The sequence below is a fragment of the Oryza glaberrima genome, chromosome 8 (genome assembly GCF_000147395.1).
Source record: "Oryza glaberrima chromosome 8, OglaRS2, whole genome shotgun sequence".
Taxonomy (NCBI): domain Eukaryota; kingdom Viridiplantae; phylum Streptophyta; class Magnoliopsida; order Poales; family Poaceae; genus Oryza; species Oryza glaberrima.
Window position 1 is genome coordinate 4,805,358 of NC_068333.1, and position 25,717 is coordinate 4,831,074.

Sequence of the window (25,717 nt, forward strand, 5' to 3'; positions counted from 1 at the left end):
AGGCTGAGTTCGAGAGTTAACATGTGATAAATTAAGTATTAGCATAAAACATTTTTAAAAATATACTAATATGTTTTTTTAAGCATCTTTCCTATATAAAACTTTTGTAAAACACACCGTTTAGTAATTTAAAAAGGGTGCACGCCAGATCACCCAAAATATTCAAGAAAGCATATTTGATTTCCAACCGCCATGATTGTAGTTTTTCCCCTATCACACCAGGCATTATGGTTTTGGGCTCTTCATAAGTTGTTTTTCGCCTTAATCGTGTAATCGTGTAAACCTTGAATTTCTCTTCTTCTAATACATTCAGCAATACTCTTGCCGCTTTCCTTAAAAAAAATGGTTAATTCGATCCATGCCATTGAAAATATGGCTATTTAGACAAATGTCATTACAATTCGTGTATTCGTAGATGTGCCATTGAAATTTTACGAAATTGAAACCGTGCCACTCACGTTTTCTATCCTTTCTCATTTGCATGTGGGACCCATATGTCATATTCATCTTCTTTCCCATCCTCTCCTCTTTTCCCCATCTCTCTCGATCCTGAATCCTTCACGCAGGCGACGAGATCGCGCTCCTCGAGAAGGGGCCTCCCGGCGGACTCGGCGGCGGAGGAGGAGGAGGCTGCGGTGGTCGAGCGGCGCCATGGCCGGAGGGAGATGGAGCTCGGGGGCAGATGGCGGCGGGGGAGGGGGCGGGACAAAGAGGAGGAGAAGAGAGGGGAAGAGGAGGATATGGCCGCGGCAGCGGTGGCAGCCAACGGTGGCGCCATGGGAGGAAGGTGAGGTTCGTGCACCTCCAGATGCTTCTTCCTCCCTCGTCGCAGCTCGGCTTCGAATGATGAGCGGCGGCGACGGCGGGAACATCCGAAGGCAGCGAGGCAGGCACCCCTATGGAAGAAGAAGACGCGGCGCGGGGAGGCCACCTTGGTCGTGCGCCTCTCCGCCGAAGCCGGCGGCGGCGACCCCTACGCCGAGCTATGGATCCAGGAAGAAGACGCGAGACGCGAGAAGAAGAAGACGACGGAAAAAGGAAAGAGAGGATGGAAAAAGTGACAGCAGTGTGGTATGGTTCCAATTTTATAAAATTTTAATGGCACATCTATAAATACACGAATTGTAATGGTATTTATCTAAATAGCCATATTTTCAATGGCATAGATCAAATTAACAAAAAAAAAACGGATTTGCTATACAACTGTCGACAGTTAACAGGTGTGAAAACTTTCAAATTTTAAGCCGTCTAATATGCTCTAAGATTTGTGATGGTGAAGGAAAACGGAAAAAAGCCATCTAATATGCTTTGAGATTTGTGCTGGTGAAGGAAAACGGGAAAAAAAATCAGACGCGTGCAGCAGGGATCAAACCCAACACATCCAACTTGGAGGTTTGTCCAACTAACCAGTTGCTTTTTTGAGTTACACTCAAGTTACATTTATAGAGTAGTTACAATGTAATTATATAGTAGTTACATTTGAAAGTTTTTCATCCTAAAAACTGTCGACAGTTGTATAGCTACTCCCAAAAAAAAAAGGTGCACGTGGAAAAAGAGGGAGGTGAGTTGGGAAATGAGGAAGAACACATTGCAGTAATATTCTTGCTCAAATCATGGAATAATTAACTATTTGCCACTCTTACGAGTGGTGCTAAATTATTTGCCACTGGACCCACATGTTATAGACAATGAGTAGCAAATAACTAATTGCCACATCTTAAAAGTGGCAAGTAGTTAAATGTCCCTCAAATCATATATAGTTCCAAACTATTGTACTTTGATGATACTGAACAGTACTAACAGTTCGTGTGAAATATACCGGTATTTTCCAAACAAATACCAAGCATTCACTAAAAGATGATCCTTATTGGAAGAAAAAAAGAGTTATGTTTTTTCGGAGGGAGAGCAGCAGAAACTGATCTTGGTTAGGATTATAATCATGGCCCAACGACATGAAGCAAGGATTAACACTGCTCCAGATGTAGTTGATCACATTGAGATGCATGGTGAACAGGAAATCCAGCCGAAAGAACTGGAACAAACCAAAGGAGCTGCTTGAAAATGAAAAGAAAAAATGAGAGAAGAGAAGGGTTAGATCATTAAGTTCATAAAATTGCTAAGTTCAGAGCCTAAGAGGATTGTGGAAAGAGAATAATACCTGGAAGTAGCCAATGTAGGTCACTGCATGTTAAAACAACATATTATTTCCATCATCTGCGCCAGCTGTTCCTGTTTGATAATACGGGGATCAGTTCAGTAAGATATCATAGCCCAAATGTCCACCAAATGAAGCAAGTGTCATTATTTTTTTTATAATCGAAAGTAAAAGGTTGTACCAGATGATTTGATCCAACTTTGAGCACAGACAAGTGCTTCAGCTGTCTCTGGGCGAAATTTGCCTTTGAATACCTCTACCCGCTGATCGCAAGAATCGAATGCAGATTCAGCGGAAACTGCACATCCAGGTATTGCTAGAATATCACGTGCCATTTTAGCAAGAGTTGGGTATGTTGATGAATTATCCCTCCACCATTTCAGAATATCAAAAGAATCATTTTGAGGACAGAGTCCCCCTACAAGATATTCATGAAGCTCTTTGAATTCCTCAACTGTAGCTTGGGCTATGGTGTAATTCTGGATTTGGTTATCTAATGGAGCACTAATTTGTGTACCTGAATCGCTGTTCCTGTTATTCAATATCTCGTTACTTTGTCCATTGTCATAAGAGTATTGAATGTATAGCTCATAAAGCTTGGCACGAACTTCAGAAATATACATTCCAGCATCATGACTAAAAGCTTGTCTGAAGCAAAGTTCAATGAAACCAAGTTTGTATCTGGGGTCTAGAACCACAGCTATGGAGAGCCACAAGTACCACTTCCTCCAATTGTTATCGAATTCCTTCTGTACTACTGGCACATGAAAACTTCTCTCGGTATTATTCATGCTAGGTAGTTCTCGTATGACTGCTACCAATCTCCAGATCACATGAAAATATGAATTATACATCACATTGTGAGGACCAGAAATTGCTTTTACTGCAATGTAGATTGGCCTTGCAATCTTGCAGAAGCTCTCTATTGCTTCCAGATCATCAAAAGATGGCCTAAGTGGGTTTGTTTGGTGACGTCTATCCTCTGGAAGTGGAAATGATTTGATAAACTGCAAAGCAGCCTCGTACAAGCAGAATTGCGAGTACCAGTTTTTAGATCCATAAGAGGCACCGTCTAGATGCAACTGTGATAGAACCTGCTCGTATTTCTGCTTCCGCTCTGGGGAGCTTGTCATGTAACAAGACCAGGCCGGTGTCATGTCACAAATTATGGAATCTTCAATAAGTTCATGAAGGGCAGTAACCATGCAAGGGATATTTAATAGCTTGCATTTGGCAACAAGGTATTTCCTTCCTGTAAGGTCATCCTCCAAGTGTAATGAAGCTTCCTTAATACTATCCTCTGATGGCTGTAGTGTCACTCCTAAAAGCTTCTCCTGAAGACCCCAATCTTGAACTACTTCCTTTAACACCATCTTGACATTAACAATGTTGGATTTCAAGCGAGGGAGCAAACCTAACATATAAGAGCCAACAAGTTTTGGAGAACATCTTATTGTTTTTCTGTTGATGTTCCAGTCTCCGTCAATAAAATGCACTGTTATACAAATAATATATAATTCAACATCAGCGTCCCAATACCATGAATCAAGTGACAGGAAAACTCCGCCAGGTGTGGCTGTTATTTTCTCCTTCAGCTTCTGTTTTTCTTTCTCATAGACACTAAGAAACTTTTCTTCAAGAGTAGCTTGTGGCACCATATTAAGAACTGGATTTCTACCAGCTAGAAATGGCGCAAAGCTTGCACCGTACATGGCAGAGAAGGGGCAAAGTTTTGAGACTATAGCCCTCATAAACTCTTCAAGAGGATTTACTTGACCATATTTCAAGTCCTTCGAAACAGATGAATCAGGCTGCAAAGTTGAAATCCTTTGTTTTTTCTGCACCCTACTGGTTCCAGCCTTTGCAGGACAGCTCTTTAGATGTCGGCGTAAGTGGCTGGTTCCTTTTGTAGTTTCTCCAACGAGACAGTTTTTACAATGATTACATATGGCACTTTGAACCTTCCCATCAATTAACACAGCTTTAAATTCCTCCCACACCTTGGACTTAAATCATCGTTTTTTCCTGGCATCAACTTATGGTATTACCAACTACTCATTAATTATCATTATTTCTTTATTTTAACAACAACATACGTTGCATATGAAAATATAAGAGGCAAGGTTATCATGCATCAAACACATGCATATGGTGATTGGTGTGCACGAAGGCATCAGTTATAACATGGCTGTCATCTAGCACTGTCAAGAAGTAGTGGCGCCTTTTGTGTGAGTAAATAGCTAATTAAATAAACAAAACAAGCAAAGCTCTGCAAGATACTTTACAGAATGGATCTAATTGAATGTCATGCAGGAATTCGGACACATCACCATAGTAAAAGTAGAAACAAGGAGAAAGAAGGTTATGAGGCAGGTACGCGCTGAACCGACAATGTGATCATTGATTACCTTGGGTGAGAATTTTCATGACGAGCACGGTGATCCAAAATACCAACCTCACTTGCAGTTCGTGCAATATTCCCTTCGATTGGAGCTGCAACATGTCTTCGCAGTAAAAGTAAATTATGTTAAGAAGAAAACCAAGAATAATTATGATAAATTAGGCATTTCCCTTTATATATTGTGTCATAAACAAAAATTGAGGAAGTAACAGAAACAAAACTACCTTTGTAATGCATTGGCATCAGCAGAAGCAGCAGCAGCAGCATCCCCGTCAATTCCTACATCACTATCATTGTCTTCATCGCTATCACTTGACCCAGACGTTTGATCATTTCCATGTCCTGTCTCAGGCACTGAAGGTCCAACAGTAGCCCCTGCAGCATCTGATGCCCCAACTAGCACACCCCCAACTAGCACACCAACTTGAGACATTGGCTCCAGTCTTTCTGAACCATCTCTGAGCCACCTTACTGACCTCTGTGGGTGGTTATGAACGCCCATAGAAAATGTTTGAGTGGTCTGTCCGTCTGCAGAGCGTGCGACCAATTTCTGGACCATGCAGTTTGCTTGGGCACACTGATAGTAGAATATCGTCTGGCATGGCTCACCCTGAATTGTGTTCTGCCCACACATCCTCCAATGGTAGCCATCATCAGCTAGGTATATGTTACCATAATCTGTGTGGGATGGCGGGGTTGCCACCTGAATTACTGCAGTGTTCGACGAAGAACCCGTGTGCTGCTGTGCAGTAGATGGTGCCGAGATTGAGGCTGAGAAGGGGCGGAATCCATGATCAGCCATGCCGTACTGCGGTTGTCCTGATTGATTGTCCATTTCCTAAATGAATAGAACTGCTTAATTACTGCTCTTGATATAGACTTGCTGCTTTCTAAATAGGTATTCCTGCAGAAAAGAGTAGACATAGACAGCACCATTTCGATCGACGTCATATTGGGAATCTGCTGTAGAGAATGCAGCCTAAAATGAATGGAATTTGAATCTTGATGCAAGATCCTATGGATGAGAAGTGAAAGATAGGAATCCAAAAATCTGTCACAAGTGAAATAGCAAAACCGTATTATCTACTTCGTTTCTGAAGAAGAGAAACAGTAACAACTTGGGGACTTGCAGTTAGCACCAGTTTGGTGTACTAGTACTACTTCTCTACTACTATGAAAATCATGTGAAATCTAAGAGAAAAGCACGGGAAGAGAAAGCTAATCGACAAATTACCTGTTTATAGTTGCAAGAAATTCCGAAGATTGCAGCAATCGCCGACAAGAGATCGCAACAACATGGCGATTCATCCAGGGAACCGAGTCAACTACACATCTGAAACTCAAAGTCAAGGTGGATTTTTGCTCGAGCCAGGCCGAGCGGTGGGGTTATGGGAAATAGTCGTCTTGCTGTTCAAATAAAAGGGAATGGCCAACACATAGACTCATAAACATTGCCATCACTATCAGGAGACTGAAGAAAATATTTTATCACGGTCAACTACCCATCTTACCCTTGCGATTCTTCTTGCTTGGATCGAGCGAGCCAGCTAACCACAAGGTCGAGGTGCCCCTCCTCGGCAGGTCCAGGAGCAGGCAAGGCTCGGACCTGGAAGACGCTGAGCTACACACGAGACAAAGGAAGCGATGCTGCTGCGGCGGCGCCATTTCTGTTTGCGACGGGAGGAGGCGGCGGCCGGGACCGGCAACCAACGAGCCAACGACGGCAAAGGGGAATAGAATGGGTGACCTGACCGGCGGCGACCTCTATGTAAGCATGGGGAATCATGGCCCAGTTAGAAATTTGGGCCGAGAATGGACGGCCCAGATTGAATCTTCATTACCACAAATTTTAACAATTTGACCATTTGCAAAAACTAATTATACAAATGAACCGTGGCCAAAATTTATTTCAAAAATGACCCTTTTGTTCAGCGACAAATCTTGTGACGCTGAACTTAGACACCCAGCGCCAAATAACACGGTGCTAAATACAAGTTAGCACGCCGACTCAGCCTCCCATATGCGGTGGCATGGCATTCAGCGTTAGTTGACGTGGCACTGAGGTGTCTAAGTTCAGCGCCATACGATTTGATGTTGAATAAAAGGGTCATTTCTAAAAAAAAGTTTTGGCCGTGGTTCATTTATAAAATTAATTTTTGCAAAGGGTTAAATTGTCAAAATTTGTGCTTCATTACAGCTGCGCTAAGCCCATCACAAAAGTTAAATAACCAAGTAGTACACTTGCCGTCCCTTAACATTTCATCGAGTCCGTATGACATCTTAATCCTCAATACCAGAAATCTTTACCTCTCAAATGTTCAAAACCATATAAAGTAGGTCTCATAGCAGTATGCATAGGTGGTTTCGCTGACGTGACATCCTAATCAGCAATGAGAGTAAAAAAATTTAGGCCCACGTATAAGTCACACGAAAAATATAAAAGAAAAACTTCTCTCCCACTTCTCTCCCAAGCACACGATAGTGACATGCGCCTTTCTATCCATCCAAGCTTTGGTAGTAGGGCACAGAGAGGCGGAGGCTGAGGACGGCATGGTCAGCGACGGGGAGGCCGACGATGGCGCGGCCCATGACATCAAAGACAAGGACAAGGAAAAGGGAGTGTGGGAGCAGGCGGGCACGGGGGAAGCTGAGGATGAGAACGGCACAACCGGTGAGGTTGAGGCGGACGACGGCTAGTCTGCACCGCTAGCTGCCGCCTTCGCTTCGTCTCCTCTCTCCTATCGCCCATGCCACTCAGGAGAGAAGAGTCGAGACGGCCGACCGCCGTCCTTTCCCTCTCCAACCAATGCCACGCCTGAGAGATGGGAGCCGTCACGCTGCGTCAATGCCGCACTCCAGTCACTATTCCTCCATCGACCTCACCAACGTCTGCTATGCCGCGGAGATAGAGGTGAATGCCGTTGGGAATGGCTTGGCATGCCAGCGGTGGTGGCGTCGCGCGTGGAGCACTGGTGGCAGTGCCGAAGGGAAGTGAGGATGCATCCGCCGCCCTTCGTAGACCATGCCATCCTCGACCTCAGCCTAATTTTTTTATTCTCTCTTTGCTGACTAGGATGCCACGTCAGCGAAAATCACTCATGCATACTGCCATGGTACCTACTTTGCACAGTTTTGAACACTCGAGGGGTAGAGATTTCTGGTATTGGGGATTAGGAATGTCATACAGACTCGACATAAAGTTGAGGGACGGCAAGCAGACTTGTTCCTTACGAATTTATGATCCATGTACCAGTGCAAACCGTGCCAGCCCAACCCAATTTATAAGCATGAATTTCTTCACAAACATTACTGGCTCAACATGCACAGCCATTTGAAATTATACTGACATGGTGTTTACATTCTTCCTCATATCATGATTACAAACCATTGTAAGGTAATATTGAACGATAATAACAGCTCAGGAAAATATACGAGTATTTTCCAAACAAAACACAATCATTTGCTTATATAGATAAAAGACTTTTAATTTCTCCACCGAGTGCAGTAAAACCTGATCTCATAATCATGGCCCGGTGAAAAGCAGAGAGTAGAACTGCTGCAGGTGTAATTGATCATGCAGAAGCAGAGATATATGGGAAACAGGAAATCCAGCTGAACAACTGTAACAAACCAACGGAGCTGCTTGAGAATGAAAAGACAGAAAAAAGAGTTAGGTAGTAGACAAGTGTTAGATCATTACTCATTAGGTTAATGAAATTGCAAAATTTAACAGCGTGTAGAAGGGGAAAAAGACCTGGATGTACCCAACGTAGGTCACTGCAGGTTAAAACGAAGTGTTCTTATTTCCATTATCCGCATCAGCTGTTCCTATTTGATAGTGCAGGATCATTTCAATTAGACACATCATCCTGCAATATATGAAGAGTATATAGCCAAGCATACAAAGTTGTACCAGATGATTTGATCCAGCTTTGGGCACATATAAGTGCTTCTGTTGTCTCAGGTCGCAATTTTCCATCAAATAGCTCCGCCCGTTGATCACACTGATCAAATGCAGATTCAGTAGAAACTGCACATCCAGGTATTGCTAAAATATCGCGTGCCATCATAGCAAGAGTTGGGTATGCAGATGAGTTACCCCTCCACCATTTCAGAATATCAAAAGAATCGTCTTGAGTACAGAGTCCCCCACCAAGATATTCATAAAGCTCTTTGAATTCCTCAACTGCAGCTTGGGCTGTGGTAGAATTCTGGCCCTTGTTATGTAATGGAGCACTAATTTGTATATCTGAACAATTGTTCTTGTGATCCAATATCTCCTTACTTTGCTCATTCACATAAGAGTATTGAATGTATAGCTCATGAAGCTTTGCACGCACCTCGGAGAAATACATTCCAGCAACATGGCTAAAAGCTTGCCTGAAGCAAAGTTCAATGAATCCGAGTTTATATCTGGGATCTAGAACCACAGCTATCGACAGCCACAAGTACCACTTCTTCCAATTTCTGTCAAATTTCTTCTGCATATATGCCACATCAAAAACTCTTCCAATATTTTTTATACTAGGCAGTTCTTGTATAGCTGCTCTCAAGCTCCAGATCACATGGAAGTATGAATTAAATGTCATATTGTGAGGACCAGAAACTACTTTTATTACACGATAGGCTGACCTTGCAATCTTGCAATAGTTCTCTGTTGCTTCGAGATCATCAAAAGATGGCTCCCAAGGACCTGATTGGCAATTTGGTTTAGCATCTGGAAGTGGAAATGATTTGATGAACTGCAAAGCAGCCTCAGAAAAATAGAATGTGAAGTACCAGCCTTTTGATCCGAGAGAGGGACGGTCTAGATGCAGCTGTGATAGAACTTCCTGATATTTCTGCTTACGCTCTGGGGAGCTTGTCATGTAATGAGACCATGTCGATTCCATGTCCAAAACGGTGGAGTCCATAAGTTCATGAAGGGCATCTACCATACAAGGGATACTTAATAGCTTGCATTTGGAAAGAAGGTAGTTCCTTCCTGTAATGTCATCCTCCAAGTGTAATGGAGCTTTCTTGTCCACTGATCGCTGTAGTGTCACTCCTAAAAGCTTATCAAAGACCCCAATCTTGAACTACTTCCTTTAACACCTTCTCAGCATGAACAATGTCAGATTGCCAATGCGGGTACAAGCTTAAAATATCGGACTTGCCAAATACTGAAAGAGAACATCTTATTGTTTTTCTATTGATCTTCCAGTCCTCATCTATAAAATGCACAGTTAAACAAGCAACTCTTACTTGAATGTAAAATAACCGCTGCCACTCGCCTAGTGACAGGAAAACTCCCCCTGGTGTAGCTGTTATTTTCTCCTTCAGCTTCATCTTTTCGTTATGAAAAACACTAAGAAACTTTTCCTCAACGGTAGCTTGCTGCACCATGTTAAGAACCGGATTTCTACCAGCTAGAAACTGTGCAAAGCTTGCACTGTACATGGCAGAGAAGGGGCAAAGGTTTGAGACTATTGACCTAATAATCTCGTCAAGAGAACTTTCTTGATCATCTTTCCAGCTCTTTACAATAGATAGATCAGCCAGTGAAGAACATTTTTTCTGAACCCTACTGGTTCCATGCTGTGCAGGACAGATCTTCAAGTGTCGTATTAGGTGGCTGGTTCCTCCTGAAGTTTTTGCACTGAGGCATTTTTTACAATGCTTACATTCAGCGGTTTGAACCTTTCCATCAATTAACACAACTTCAAATTCCTCCCACACCGTGGACTTAGATCGCACCTTTTTCCTGGCATCAACATATATATAGCATTACTAACTAATTGTGCTCCAACGTACTCTTTATCATTATTTCTTTATTTAAACCAAAACATACATTGCATATGAAAAATACAAAATTAGTTATAATGCATCAAACTGGTCATGTTTTTCACTACACATCATTAGTGCCGCGCGATAGAATTTATTTTTTTATTTTTTTAAAAAAAAGGTAATTAGTGCGCAAAGATAGGATTGCACTTAGGAGACAGGATTGTTTGTAATATTTCTGTCATGCATCTAGCACTATCAAGAAGTAATGGCCTGTGAATAAGTTAACTAAAAGAATAAAACATGCAAAGCCCTGCAAGATACAGTACTTGACATGAAGTTATTTGAAAGGCATGCGGGAACTCAATCGCATCGCTATAGGTGAGAGTTAAAATAAGGGGAAAGGAGGTTGTGAGAGAATGTCTGTGCAGAATTTACAGTGTGATTATTGATTACCTTGGTTGTGGGTTTTCATGACGAACATTGTTATTCAAAATATCAACCTCACATGCAGAGTGCACAGTGATCTCTTTGGCTGGAGCTGGGACCTGTCCGCTGAGTAAAAGTGCAACATGTCAATACGAAAAGCAAAAATATTTAGGACAAACTATGTATATTCAATTTTATGGAAGTTGGTTTGTTGCCACTTTTAACCCTACTAAATTTTAATAGGATAACAAATCAAACATATTTTAACCATTGGTATCCTACAAAACTTTGGTACTCCAAAAGTTTCTACTCATAAAAACTATATCAAAATTTGGTAAGTGTTCAAACCAAAAACATCCCAACAATACCAAAATTTGTTAATGCTAAAATATGTTTGGTGGGATTGGTTTGGCAACAAACTAAACAGCCCCTTGATCCCTGTCCCCAAGGTACCATTTATACAATTATACATCACAGCTTAAAAAATAAACTGAGGAAGTAAGAAAAGAAACTACCTTTTCACTGCATTGGCATCACCAACAGAAGCATTCCCATCAATTCCTAAATCACCATCATCGTCTCTGCAGCTATCACTTGAACCAGACGACTGGCCGTGTCCATTTCCCGTCCCAGGCACTGAAGGTCCACCAGCAGCTCCTGAGGCATCTGATGCCTCAAGTAGCACAATTTCTTGAGAAATAGGCTCCAGTCGCTCTGAACCATCTCCGAGCCACCTTAGTGACTGTCGTGGATGGTTGTGACAGCCCTTGCAAACTGTTTCGATGGTCTGTCCATCTGCAGAGCGTGTTATCGATTTCCGGACCCCGCAGTTTGGTAGGGCACATTGATAGGAGAATACCGTTGGACACAATCCACCCTGAATTGTACTCTGCCCACACATCCTCCAGTGGAATCCATCATCAGCTACATCTATGTTACCATAATATGCATGAGACGGCAGAGCTGCCACTTGAATTACTGGCGTGCTGGATGAGGAACCCACATGCTGCTGCATGGTAGTAGAAGGCGCCAACATGAATGGTGAGAAAGGGTGGAATCCTTGGTCAGCCATGGCGTACTGCGGTTGTCCTGATTGATTCTCCATATCCTATTTGCTTTCCAACTAGGCAACCCTGTAGAAAAAAGACAGAGATTGATATCACCATTTCCAGTATTACATTGGGAATCTTATGTAGATACTGCCGTACTAAAATGAGATGGAATTTGATGCACAAACTTATACTATATATATCAACTAGTTTATGAAGGCCTATCAAAAGAAAAAAAGAAAGAAAGAAAATCGACGGACCTAAAGCTTTTTTATTTACTAAAAAAAATACTCCCACCGTCCCAAAATATAGTAACTTTTGAACGGATAGGACAATACTACAAATCTGGACAGGGATCTGTTATATTGGGATGGAGGTAGTATCTAACTATGGCAAATATTACTGTGATAAATAACATCTTCAATCCTTATCGTATATATAATCGATGAGCCCGGACGGTACATTAAACTTCATTTCAATATAAGAACAAGAATAGAACAATTAAAAAAAAAAGAAGAAGGTAACTTTTGGCAGTAGATGGGTTTTATCAAATCAAAATTGTGGTTCGAATTAGAATTTTGACTCATTGTAAGCATTTTTCATTGTCGAGTCATAGTAATTGCATCTATTAAATAAACTAAGAGTTATGGAAATGAATTCATATGGAAGATAAAAGTCGGTTGCTAAATGAATCAGTTGTGTAGAAAAAAAAAACTGATGTGAAATCAAAGATGATGATAAAACGATTGGGAAAAGAAAGTTGATCAACAAATTACCTAATATTTATGGTTGCAAGAAATCCGAAGCAATCAGCGATCGCCAACAAGAGATCGGAACAACACGGCGAGCAATCTCTATGGAGTCAACTAAAGTCTTGTCAGGGTCAGGGTGGAGGTAGCGCACTGCCCTGCTCGCTCGAGCCGCCGGGGCGGAAGGTGCGGTGAGTCAGTCGTCGCCCAGTTCATATACAAGTGACTGAGTGAGTGGCCAAATTTGGCGCTATCGGTGACAGTGCGCCATGTCTCCCCACGGCGAATCTGCGCACTTTTACCCTTGTCTTTCTCCCTGTTTGGATCGAGTCCGAGATGGAGCCAGCTAGCCAGGTAGGTACAGGAGCTTGGAAGATGCTGACCTGCACACGATCCAAAGGAAGGAATAGATACTTCCAACATGGGGATGCGGCGGCGGCGTCGCCATTTCTGTCTCCGGTACGAGGCGGCGGCGGAGTCGCCATTTCTGTCTGCGAGGAGGAGGCGGCGGCGGCGGCGGCGGCGGCGCCCGGGCTCGGCAGGGGTAACCGGCGGCGGGCACTATATAGGCACCGTGGAACATGGCCCGATTAAGCATTCGAGGCCACTATGAACAGCCCAGATTGGATCGCTCTCAATTGGAATGAGTCTATTTTGCCTCCCTCATCTTCTGCTCCTGATTGGTTCGTCTACCTCAACCTTAAAACCAGGTATAATGACTATCTCTTCTTTGAAAACCGGTGAAAATCGACTACTTCAGTGATTTTTTACCATTTTTTGAAGATGGGGAGACGTTATACCTGGTTTTGCACATAACAGAGACGATTCAATCAGAGTAAGAGATGAGGGAGGGAAAATAGACCCAAGACTTGTTTGGTTTAGTACCTACCAAAACATTGGTAGAGCCTAACGCATGCGGAGGCTGGCACCTTCTTCTCCTAGGTGGCGTCGCCTTAGGTAGTGGTGGATGGGGAGGAGGAGGACATGTGGAGGGAACAGGGCGTGGAATCAAGGGTCGGGATGGCGGAAGGGTTGAGGAGTAGGAAGGTGAGGGGTGATGGTAGCACGTGCGAGACGGTAGTGGAACTACGGCTTGATGGTCGCTACACCGCCCGCTGCCTTGTCCGTGACGGGTGTGTCGGCCACCCCGCACCGCTGGGAAGAGAGAGGAGAACAAAGAGAAAATAAAGAGGGGAAAAGAAGAGTCAATAATATATGGGTCCCGCTTGCTGACTCAGCTGGTTTGATCAGATCAAAGAGCCGCGTTAGCGAATACAATCATTGAAACAGCTGAGGGTTTCAAACTAGTTGAGGTTAAGACCTATATTTGAGGGACTTAAATTGGACTTATTCCTCTATGGGAGTTTCTAAAAGCCTGCCGTAAGTTTTTTGAGTCAAAAATTTTCAAATGTAACTATAGTATAACTGAAATGTAATTATATTGTAACTGCACTATGACTGCATTGAAACTGTACTGTAATTAACTTATATAAAACTTGCATTCAATTATGATTTGGTTAGCTGGTACTGGGATCTTACGCATGACATGTGTGAAAAATTTTTTCCAGCATTTTTTTTCCTTCGTGCACAAATCTCGAGATGATCCGGTAGTCACAAATCTGAAAGTTTTGGGAGAAAAAAAACTTGCAGAAGTTTATAAGCAAATCCGTTCCTATATAGGCTAGAGTATTTGAGCCACGCGGTGACGGACGGCCCAAGTAATCTTTCAAGCCCAGAGCAAAGGGCCCACCACCTGTAGCGGCCCGCCCATATTAAGGTTTGTGTGGAAATGCCCATCTGCCGGAGAGGGGGAGCGGCCGCCGCCTCCCGTAAGACTGAGGCAGCAAGAACCACTCCGCCGCCGCGCCGCGCCGCGCCGCGCGGTCTCTCCCGGAAGGTCATCTCCTCCGCTCCGATGATCGCAATTCGCAAGTGGTTCGCTCTCCTGCTGGGTTTCCGCTCCAGAAAATCTTGACATCGGCTTGGTTTTCTGTGCTGTCTCGTTCGTGCAGGCCACCTGCTCGACGGAATGTCCCGGAGGACCACCACCGCGCGGTGGGTGCCGCGTGACCGGCCGGAGCCGGCGGGGAGGTCTGGTACCGGCGCGCCGGGTCGTGCATCCCACGCGCTCGGCCAAATGCCTCGGAGGAGGACCACCACCACCACCGCGCGGTGGGTGCGGCGACAAGGGCAGAAGGGGGAGCCCGGTGGCTCAGGCCACGCCGCCGCCCCCGTCGACCGACTCAGCGCCCTCCCGGACACGCTCCTGCACCACGTCATGTCGTTCCTCAAGGCGTGGGAGGTGGTGCGCACCTGCGTGCTCTCGCGCCGCTGGCGCGACCTCTGGGCCTCCGCGCCGTGCGTCGACATCCGCCTGCGGGGCTCCGGCCGCGACGGCGCCCCACCGGAGGACTTCGGCAGGTTCGTGTACCGCCTGTTGCTGGCGCGGGAGGTGTCGGCCCCTGTGGATACGCTCCGGCTACGGTCGAGCAACGGGGAAGAATATGCCGAGACCTATGACAATGATGATGTCAATATCTGGATATGTTCTGCAATCAAACGCAATGTTCGAGTCATTCACCTTAATGGGCATCACAAGGATGAACTGGTGCTGGAGAACACTGCTTTTGTCTCTCACCACCTCAAGATCTTGAAGCTGTCGCACATCAAACTTGATGGAAAGATCCTCAAGCAGCTCTCTTCTCAGTGCACTTCTCTGGAAGACCTGGAGCTTAACAACTGTCCAGTTAATGGTGGTGAGATTCTCTCTGTCTCGCTGAAGAAACTGACGATGGTCAAGTGCTCGATCACTGTGGACCTCACGATCTGTGCTCCAAACCTTGAGTTGCTATGCTGCATCACCCCATATTATCATGTTCCCTTGTTCGAAAACCTGAGCTCACTGGTTGCTGCCACTATCATGCTTGATGACTCTTTCTTACGCCGTGATGAATTCCTCTATGAGGTTGAAGAGGAAACCAGTGATGATGAGGATGACAATAAGACTACATCAGATCATTGTGATAGTAAAATGGATGCTGATAGTGATGCCTATGATGACGATGACAACGATGACATCCTATATGATGAATACCTGAACAGCCGTCATGGTAATTTGGTTGATGATTACAATTATGGCTCTGATATTGACAGCGATGACGATCTACATGAATATAGTCAGATAGCAAATGAATGTAGAGGTGGACGGTATGGCTACTGCCATGACAGCAAATGGCGTGGTAGTTATTATGAGACATGCAAGCTTGCTGATTCTTTCAGTGGCAAGTATTTACTTCGCAGCCTTTCAAGTGCTAGAAGCTTGGAGTTATTAGCTCATTCAGGGGAGGTATTTCAGAACCTTTTTCTTCTGATAAATTTGTATCTAGTCTTTGTCTTCTGTATTTGCATTCTAGTACTTATGATAAATAGCAAATGTAGAACTATCTTGTTTTCTTTTCTTAGTACTATTCCTCTTATCAACTCAAAAGGTGACACTCAAAATCACAAATAATTGTGTGACTGCCATGTTGCATCCCTGTTTGCTATCTTACTGAACAGAATGGGAAAGATTCTTGCTAATAAAAATAAAAAATGGTCCTGCTAATGGATTGATTTAATATTGCCTTTGTACTGCTCATGTACTTTGTAAATATTTGTAAGTAAGCTTTCAATCTCAATATTGAGTTCTGGGATACCTACAAAATAATAATCCTATATGACATTGAAATCAATAATTATAATTTATATTTATGTGGAATAAGCTAAATTTCTTGACATACGACTTATTCCTCTTTTCCATCCAGGTCTATAATTCGACACTTTGATACTTTAATAATATTGTAGAAACCTTTTGAGGATTACGGTTCACTTGGGAAAAACAAACTTTTTCATAACAAGTGAATAATTTCAGATTTCCGGATGTCCATTGCTAAATGTTGTAGGTGAATAACCTGGGTCCTAGACTTTGTAACATCTGGAATATGTACTTTACATATTATTTTCAAGTGGATACTGTATGCATTAGCATGGAGTTTATTCTTTGCATATCTTAATGATACTCGTAAGACAGTTCAATGTACATATTTGCTACTGAATGGTACTAATTCCTGGCAGTATATCATTGGTTATTTGTTGTTTATATTATTCCATTTATTTATAGTATTAAATATTTTGCTTGCATGTACACTGCGAAGGTGGTCATGGTTAGGGAACTGAGAAGGTGCTCAACATTTGGCAACTTGAAGACTTTATCCCTTGGAGAGTGGTGTATGGCTGCTGAGTTTGATGGATTAATTTTCTTACTTCAAGAGTCACCTAATTTGGAGATGCTTTTTCTTAAGCTTGAATTGGTATGTATATTTATATAGTTGCTGGATGTTTCTTGATTCTTGTTTTGGGGTTAGTTTTAACATGTTTGGTAATAAATATTTTTTTTCTGCAAAAAGAGCTACAGTAACAAGGAGGCAATAAATATTGGTTTCGAACTAAAGGAAAGATCGTTTGCCTGCAAAAATCTTGAAGTGGTGAATATCAGATGCTCTAAAGATGATGAAAGAGTCCATATGTTAGCAGAACTCTTTGTTGCTAATGGGTTACCCGTTGAGAAGATTTATGTCCGCAGGACAGGCAGCACCTGTGAGTAATTTTTTCTGTCTATCAATTTGTACTCTCAGTTCTCAACATTTATGTTATTTGATTACATTCTTCCGAATCTAATTGTTCTTTACTAATTAAACCAAAAATTACCTTGTTATTGAATAGTAACTATGTTTAAATGGTCAAATACAAGCAACAAGTAATGCCTTATAGCTTTCCTCCAGTCAGCATGCTCTGTTATTCTACCTCTATATTTTTGTTCCGTGTGATAATCTTAAATCATAAGCCATTGACTCTTTGATATTTCTTACAGACCTCCGTAGCATGAAAATTATAAGGGAAATGGCCAGGGATGAGCTATGAGAAGCTGGGGAGTACGTTCTGTAATGCCTATAAACACCATGGAAGCAGAGAATTTATGTAGACATTCAATTAATTGTTCAAATCAATCTGATGACTGCAAAAAAATATATATACTTTTTATAGATTCTAAGGACCTGATGCAAACAAAGTTCGACTTCAAGCACACTGCTTACTCATCCAAAGCTGTGATCGAGCTTACCTGAGAGGTTGAGACGAAGAATTTTGAGTAAAGGAGTAACTATGTAATTATTTAGGTAAATTTTTAGTATTCTCCTCGATCTGCACATTCTTCCACTTGAGCATCCACTTTTGATGGGCATGTGTGGTGTTTGCTGATGCTTGACCAAAGTTTGTCTTGACTCTGGCTTAGAAGCTTCTCATGATCCTTTGGGCATTATGAAAACCGTGAATGGCTTACAGAATGGGATCCTCCTTGCGTGTCATGCTTGAGCTTGCGTTGTTGGCATAGAATCGTTTCTGTGAACTGGCTGTTTGCATAAAATCCATAGGTTGGTTTCAAAGTTTTCATTGTTGCGTGGTTGCACTCTGTCAAGAAGAATAGCTACGAAATAGGTTATTCTTTCGCTCCAATTTTGTATCTTAATGTACAAGTTTTTATCAGCGAGTGAGAGACAGAGAAGGTGTCCGGTGGAGATTATTAAGGAATTTCCCGTTAAATGCTGTGGAATGACAATAATTCGAGGTGATGCAGAGTACTCCTCTGCAGTAGCTCGATCTAAAGATTCCCAACTGTACCACCCAGCATCCGTAACGATGCAAACTGTAGTGCTTTGTTGTGTTGTGTTATCCGCAGCAGACTCTGAACAAAAGCCTCTGCTCTTTCTAGGTCGATCTATCCTGAACATGATGAATTCTCCTCCTATCCTGTCATTCCTACTGAGCCTTTTGCTGTCTAGATATGTAGCATTGCTACTTCCATTGTCTTTCATTTGCTTCCATTGTACTGACTTACTACGAGGCAGATGCTATGATCTGGCCTTCTGTTTTTTGTGATGCAATAATGTGTACGTACAATATATGGTATGTAAAGGAAAAGTATAATAAATAGCACGCCGACCATCTGAAAGGCTTTGAAGCTAGAGTCAGGTCACTTGCAATTCAAATACTGCCTAGAACAGCACTGTTTTTTCTTTATTTGCTGTGTTCTTTTCCTTCTCTCTTTTTTTTTCACATGCACGTTTCCTTAATTGTTAAACGGTGCTTGATTGTTAAACGGTGCGGTTTTTATAGAAGTTTTCTATAAAAAGAAGTTGCTTTAAAAATCATTATAAGCTAGAACATAATTAATTATGTGCTACTCCCTCCACTCCAAATTATAGGGCACAACTACTTTTTAAAGTGGTTTCATAATATAGAGCGTGCATGCATGTATGTAATTAATTAGCATATTCTCTCCCCTAAATTATTATTATTTTAAATCCTATACTCACAAGATTTTTAATTTATTGGTTGCATGTATTGTATTAATTGGGGTGATTCATGACAATAATGAGATATTAATTATTTCTTGGTCTTTAAATTAAGGGTGGTTGTGCCTTATATTTTGGAATGGAGGGAATAATAAGTTATTCCGTTTTACGTGTATGAGAGATCAGTTCTCAAATCATGTAGCCAAACACAACCTAAGGTTTTGTTCGACAAAATGAGTTTTGAGCTAATCCCTCACGCATATAAAATGGAGTGACTCATTAGCACATGATTAATTAAGTATTATTTTTAAAAAAATAGATTAATATAATTTTTTAAAATAACTTTTCTATAGTTTTTTTTATCAAATACGTAACATTTCAGTAGTTTGGTAAGCGTGTATAAATAAAAAAAAACCAGTAGGGTGAAGTTGAGATCATCGAGCAAAGTACACAGTAGGTGTGGTCACATTTCCTTCACCAAAGGCTGTGTACTTTTTGGTGGAGGGGAATGCCCATCCACCGGAGAGAAGCAAGCGGCCGCCGCCTCCGGTTGGACTGAGGTCGCAGCTCAAAGCCTCGGACCACTCCGCCCCCGCGCCGGCGATCTCCTCCGGTAGGTCATCTCCTCCGCTCCGGTCATCGCAGCGCGCCACTGGTCGGTCTCTTGCCCCGCTGCAGAAAAATCTTGATCTCGTCTCGCTTTTCTTGGCTGTCTCGTTCGTGCAGGCCACCCGCTCGACGGAATGTCCCGTAGAAACACCACCGGGTGGCCGGTGCCTCGTGGCGGGGCGGAGCCGACGGGGAGGCCAGGGCCCAGTGCGCCGGTCCGCGCCGCCCACGCGTTCGGCCAAATGCCTCGGAGGAGGACCACCACCACCGCGCGGTGGGTGCGGCGCCACCAAGTGCACAAGGGGAAGCCCCGCGGCGCCGCCCCCGTCGACCGACTCAGCGCCCTCCCGGACGCGCTCCTGCACCACGTCATGTCGTTCCTCAAGGCGTGGGAGGTGGTGCGCACCTGCGTGCTCTCGCGCCGCTGGCGCCACACCTGGGCCTCCGCGCCGTGCGTTGACATCCGCGCTCCGAGCTCTCGCCGCGAGCGGGGTCCCGGCCGCGACAGCGACCCGCCGGAGGACTTCGGCAGGTTCGTGTACCGCCTGTTGCTGGCGCGGGAGGTTTCCGCACCGGTGGACACGCTCCGGCTGCGGTCGAGCAACGGGGAGGAATATGCCGAGATGTATGACAATGATGATGTCAACATGTGGATCTCTTCTGCGATCAAACGCAATGCTCGAGTCATTCACCTTAACGGGCACCGCGAGGACGACGACCTGTTGTTGGAGCACACTGCCTTTGTCTCTCAACGCCTCAAGATCTTGAAGCTGTCGAACGTCAATCTTGATTGGAAGATCCCCAGACAGCTCTCTTCTCGGTGCACTTCCCTTACAGAGCTAGAGCTTAACAATTGCCCGGTTAATGGCGGCGAGATTTCGTCCGTCTCACTGAAGAAACTGAGGATGGTCAAATGCTTGATCACTGTGGACCTCTCGATCTGTGCTCCAAACCTTGAGTTGCTATGCTGCATCACCCCATACCATCGTGTTCCCTTGTTCAAAAACCTGAGCTCACTGGTTGCCGCCACTATCGTACTTGATGACTCTTTCTTGTGCCGTGATGATTTCCTCCATGAGGATGAAAGGGGAAGCAGCGATGATGAGGATGACAATAAGACTATATCAGATCATTATGATAAAATGGTTACTAATAGTGATGCATGTGGTGATGGTAATTTGGTTGATGAATACAATTATGGCTCTGATATTGACAGTGATGACGATGTATATGAATATAGTCAGATAGCAAATGAATGTAGAGATGGAAAGTATAGCCACTGCCATGACAGCGAATGCTGCAGTAGTTATCATGACACTTGCAAGCTTGCCAATTCTTTCAGTGGCCAGGATTTGCTTTGCAGCCTTTCGAATGCCAGAAGCTTGGAGTTACTAGCTCATTCAGGGGAGGTATTTCAGGACCTTTTTCTTCTGATAAATTTGTATCAAGTCTTGTTTCCTGTACTTGCATTATAATAGTTATGATTATGATAAATAGCACATGTAGAACAAACTTGTTTCTTTTCTTGGTACTATTCGTCTTATCAATTCAAAAGATGGCACTCAAAATCACAAAGAATTGTGTGTGCCTGCCAATGTTGCATCCCTGTTTACTATCTTACTGAACAGAATGGGGAAGATTCTTGCTAATAAAAAAAAATGAAATGGTTCTGCTAATGGGTTTGTTTCACTCTTGCCTTTGTACTGCCTATGTACTCTGCAAATATTTATAAGTAGGGAACATATCCTATGCACACTAGTTTCCCGTGCACACTCCGTGCACACCAACTAGCAAATGTCACGAAAAATTATACAAAAAATTGTACACTTACTTCGAATAGTACTACACCTACATGTGAAATTTTATCTTCAAATTCATTATATTTTACCCATAATAAAAAAAAACAAAATTCTGACATTTTTTACCCTTAAAACTGTCAGATTTTCAGATTTTTCACTTTTTTTGACGGAGATTTTTCACTTTTTTGTTATGACTAAAATATAATAAATTTGAATATGATACTTTGTATATATGTGTAATATTAATAGGAGTAAATGCCCAATTTTTTGTATAATTTTTCGTGACATTTGCTAGTTGGTGTGCACGGAGTGTGCACGGGAAGCTTTCCATCTCAATATTGAATGATTTGTTCCTGAGTTCTGGGATAGTAGCGTGGCTTACAAAATAATACTCTTATATGACATTGAAATCAATAATCGTGATTTATATTATACAATAAGCTAAATTTCTGGACATATGAAATATTCCTCTTTTTATGATCTATAATTATATTGTGAAAACCTTCGAGGATTATTAGTCACTTGGGAAAAACAAACCATTTCAGAACAAGTGAATAATTTCTGATTTTCTGTTGTCCATTGTTAAATGTTGTAGGTGAATAAACAGGTTCCTAGACTTTCTAACTTCTGGAATATGTCCTTTACACATCATTTTCAAGTGGATACTGTATGCATTAGCATGGAGTTTATTTTTAGTGATACTCTTAAGACAGTCCAATATACATATTTGCAACTGAAAAGAACTAGATCCTTGCAGTATATCATTTGGTTATTTGTTGTTTATATTATTCCATTTATTTAGAGTATTAAATAGTTTGCTTGTGTGTACACTGCGAAGGTGGTCATGGTTAGGGAACTGAGAAGGTGCTCAAAATTTGGCAACTTGAAGACCTTATCCCTTGGTGAGTGGTGTATGGCTGCTGAGTTTGATGGATTAATTTTCTTACTTCAGGAGACACCTAATTTGGAGAGGCTTTTTCTTAAGCTTGAATTGGTACGTATATTCACGTGGTGGATGTTTCTTGATTGTTCTTTTGGGGGTTAGTTTTAACATGTTTGGTAACAAATATGTTCTTCTGCAAAAAAAGAACTACGATAACAAGGAGGCAGTAAATATTGGTGTCAAACTAAAGGAAAGATCGTTTGCCTGCAAAAATCTTGAAGTGGTGAATATTAGATGCTCTAAAGATGATGGAAGAGTCCATATGTTAGCAGAACTCTTTGGTGCTAATGGGTTACCCCTTGAGAAGATTTTTGTTCGCCGAACAGGCAGCACCTGTGAGTAATTCTTTCTGATGTCCTTATGTTCCTTTTTACCCATGTATTTGCAGTCTTTATGTTACTCGATTACAGTCTTCTAGATCTAAGATATTTTCCTTACAAGCTAAAAAGAAAATGGCCTTGTTTCGAAGTTGTAATTATGCTTAAATTGGTAGATACAAGCAAGAACTTAAATCTCAAAATTTTCTTTGCTCTAATAAATGTGCTATGTGTGTTGAAAAAAGAAATAAATAAATGTGCTATGTTATTCCATCTCTATATATCTGTTCCTTGTTGTGACAATCTAAAACATAAGCCGTTGGCTTTTACATGTTTCTTGCAGACCTTCGTAACATGAAAAAAATGAGAAAAATTGCCAGGGATGAGCTACGAAAAGCTAGGTGGTTCCAGCTGTTAAATCTATAAACACTACGTAAGCAACAAAATTACTTGTCTTTTACTTTTTGTTAAAATGCTTTCTGATGACTGCAAAACATTTTTCTTAATAGATTCTAAGGACCTGATGGCCAACAAAGTTAGACTTCAAGCACACTGATTACTCATCCAAAGTTGTGATCGAGCTTACCTCGGCCCAAGAAATGTTGCAAAATAACTATGCGATTATTTAGGTAAATTTTAGTTTCTTTCCTCGATCTGCACATTTCTTCCACTTGGGCATCAACCTTTGATGGGCATGTGTTGTGCTGTGTGCTGATGCTTGAACAAAGTTTGTTTTAGTCAGAAGTTTCTCATGCTCCTCTGGGCATGATGAAACCGTGAGTGCCAATTGTAAGCAGCTAGCTTCAGGCAGTGCTACAGAATGGTTGGTTTTACTTGTGTGTCATGCTTGAGCTTGCATTGTTTGCGTAAAATCCCTAGATTGGTTTCACCTGAAATGAGCTTCATCATGTACTGTATGGCATCTGCTGATGAGCAGGTCCGAAACACGGATGTTACAGTGTTAGTTGGTAGGCTATTATTAAAGTTTTCTTTGTTTCTAGTTTCACTCTGTCAACAAGTATAGATTGGAAAAGTCTGTTCTTCTTTGCTCTGATTGTTTTTCTTGTGTATATTTGTTAGTGAAACCGGGCAGTATATTATAGCTGAGGGGAGGGGGAAAGAGATTAGGTTTATAATTGAGGTTATTATTATTAGATTGTTTGTACGGAGTACCTAACTAGGGAGTTCTTTATGCAACTTTCAGTTTTTACTTATACCAAATGGATAATGTTCAAGATAGCGGTTTCATCGATTAATTGAGCTTGTCATCTTTTCCAACTAAAAATAATAGGAACGGTAAGCAATCACAATATTCATTCAATCTCCCTGATGAACATTCTTAAATATATCTAAATAGTAGCACAATATAAACTTTAGCTCTCAATCAAACTAGCCTATCCCGAAGAAAGCTTTCTGAGAACATTGCTGAAGAGATGGCCCTCTTGAATGTTGATAGCACATACTCCACTAATTCATCACCTCCTGTTCTTCTTGATCGCAACCACTTAGTTTTTTTTTCCCAGTATCCTGTTTCTATCAAGTTCTCTTTCTAAATAAATAGATGTGGGGACCTTTTATTATGTATTCCCCTGAACTATGCAGAACCATCAAATTATATAGCATTTACAACGAATGAAGTGTCAAGCTGGTGATCATAGCCATGGAGTAAATATTAGATGGCTCTTGCTAAGATTGTGTTGGGAGTTTGGCCACCAGAGCTGAACAAAGATCACAAAGCTAGTTCATGCATTACCGGTCTACCACCAAGCATCTGCTGCAACGAAATCACATGTCCTACTTTGTTATCTCCAGTTGAACGGTAAAAGAAAACCTGCTCTATTTTGGCCAGCCTAAATTGAACATGAATTCCCATTGCCTGTCATTCCTACTGATTTTTTTTACTGCCTAGTTAGATCATGGTTCCTTACACTCTTTCATTTGCTTCCATGATCCTGACTTACAAGTTTGACGCCATGATCATGGGTGAGCGATGGCCGATGGGTACGTGCAATGTATGGTATGTCGTAAAAAATGTGAAGTAGCACACCAACCATCTGAAAGGGTTTGGAGCTAGAGTAAAGCCATTTGTAAAATGTAATTCAATACTTACTACAACAACATTGTATTTATAGCCATAAATACTTTGTTGTTCTAATCCTCCTAATAAGAGATAATTGCAACATTTATTTTTTTTGTTGGTAGCAGTTGCCTAACCACCAGCTAAGCAGGAGCACACACTTATACATCCAAATATGTGATCTAGTCAATGATGCATACTCCTGGTTAACTGTTTCAGCTCTATTTCTTCATCTTCGCATATAGTCCTATACTGCTGTGTCATGAGTCTGTCATGTTTGATTTAATCTTGCACAAATTATATGGTTACACCTGAATCACGATCCTTTGCGGTGTATGCACCCAACTATAATTGTTTGAATCCCCGCAAAAACAAAAGGCCACAATTGTTTGAAGACATTAATCTTTCAAATAAAATTCCAGCTTCAGAAGAGCATCATGCATGTTGGATTGTTGGGTGCACCTTTTTTGCATCCTGGAAAGAGTGAATACCGGATAGTAAGAAAACAAAATAGATGTGATAGAAAGTGAAATTAATAGATGAACCTAATTACCTTGCGTTTAATCAAGTTTTCACATTGCGGGCTACTGGATTTTTCACAATTTAGTTCTATTGAAAAACTTATTTCGTAAATAGACCTCTGAAAAAAACTTATCCAAAAAATGATCCTTTTTGGAACACCAGAGTGGCTAGCACCGTCGTCCAACGGGACGGCGCCAGCTTCTCTGGCGCCGCCCCCCTGCCACCGTGGCAGCTAGATACTGACGTGGCAGGGGGAGCACGCCAGAGAGGCTAGCGCCCCCCTCCCCCCTCCCCCGGGCCCCGAGTTCTCCCTCCCCTCTCCTCAAATTCACTCAAGATTATATCGGTAAGAGGCTTCCTGTCTTCGTTGTTTTTGTTTTTCCTATAGTCCAAAAAACCAAAAAATGAGTACATTGCTTTTTTTTTTTCATCCTATAAAAAAATTATGGTTTGTTAAGTTTTTCCTTTTACATTCAAGTGTCCTTTTTTAAAATAGGCATAACTTTCTCATACGG

The 25,717-nt window shown here is 42.1% G+C and overlaps 3 protein-coding genes and 1 pseudogene across 14 annotated transcripts; 2 read left to right on the forward strand and 2 right to left on the reverse strand.

Annotated features, from left to right (window-relative positions):
• Positions 1–1,616: 1,616 nt before the first annotated feature.
• Positions 1,617–6,274, reverse strand: LOC127782101 (probable WRKY transcription factor 4). 12 transcript variants are annotated; one of them, XM_052309174.1, is made up of 8 exons: positions 6,068–6,274; positions 5,791–5,889; positions 5,490–5,607; positions 4,781–5,394; positions 4,564–4,659; positions 2,337–4,180; positions 2,159–2,229; positions 1,617–2,051 (listed from the first exon to the last, which is right to left on the reverse strand). In XM_052309174.1, exons 6-7 carry the CDS (start codon positions 3,904–3,906, stop codon positions 2,189–2,191), a joined length of 1,611 nt encoding a protein of 536 aa, XP_052165134.1. In that variant the 5' UTR covers positions 3,907–4,180; positions 4,564–4,659; positions 4,781–5,394; positions 5,490–5,607; positions 5,791–5,889; positions 6,068–6,274; the 3' UTR covers positions 1,617–2,051; positions 2,159–2,188. The 12 variants fall into 12 exon arrangements, with proteins under 12 accessions (XP_052165134.1, XP_052165129.1, XP_052165130.1 ...); XM_052309169.1 differs by lacking the exon at positions 5,490–5,607 and having other exon boundaries at positions 4,781–5,460; XM_052309170.1 differs by having other exon boundaries at positions 5,791–6,274.
• A 1,411-nt stretch (positions 6,275–7,685) lies between these two features.
• LOC127782100 (zinc finger BED domain-containing protein RICESLEEPER 2-like) lies at positions 7,686–13,062 on the reverse strand (annotated as a pseudogene).
• A 1,291-nt stretch (positions 13,063–14,353) lies between these two features.
• Positions 14,354–17,627, forward strand: LOC127782083 (uncharacterized). The gene is made up of 5 exons (XM_052309148.1): positions 14,354–14,443; positions 14,559–15,892; positions 16,740–16,895; positions 16,992–17,181; positions 17,456–17,627. The coding sequence occupies exons 2-5, from the start codon at positions 14,576–14,578 to the stop codon at positions 17,503–17,505; spliced, it is 1,713 nt and encodes a 570-aa protein (XP_052165108.1). The 5' UTR covers positions 14,354–14,443; positions 14,559–14,575; the 3' UTR covers positions 17,506–17,627.
• Positions 17,628–19,373: 1,746 nt separating this feature from the next.
• LOC127782084 (putative F-box/LRR-repeat protein At3g59170) lies at positions 19,374–24,141 on the forward strand. The gene is made up of 6 exons (XM_052309149.1): positions 19,374–19,548; positions 19,662–20,953; positions 22,182–22,337; positions 22,432–22,621; positions 22,947–23,036; positions 23,113–24,141. Exons 2-5 carry the CDS (start codon positions 19,679–19,681, stop codon positions 23,027–23,029), a joined length of 1,704 nt encoding a protein of 567 aa, XP_052165109.1. The 5' UTR covers positions 19,374–19,548; positions 19,662–19,678; the 3' UTR covers positions 23,030–23,036; positions 23,113–24,141.
• The last annotated feature ends 1,576 nt before the right edge of the window (positions 24,142–25,717 follow it).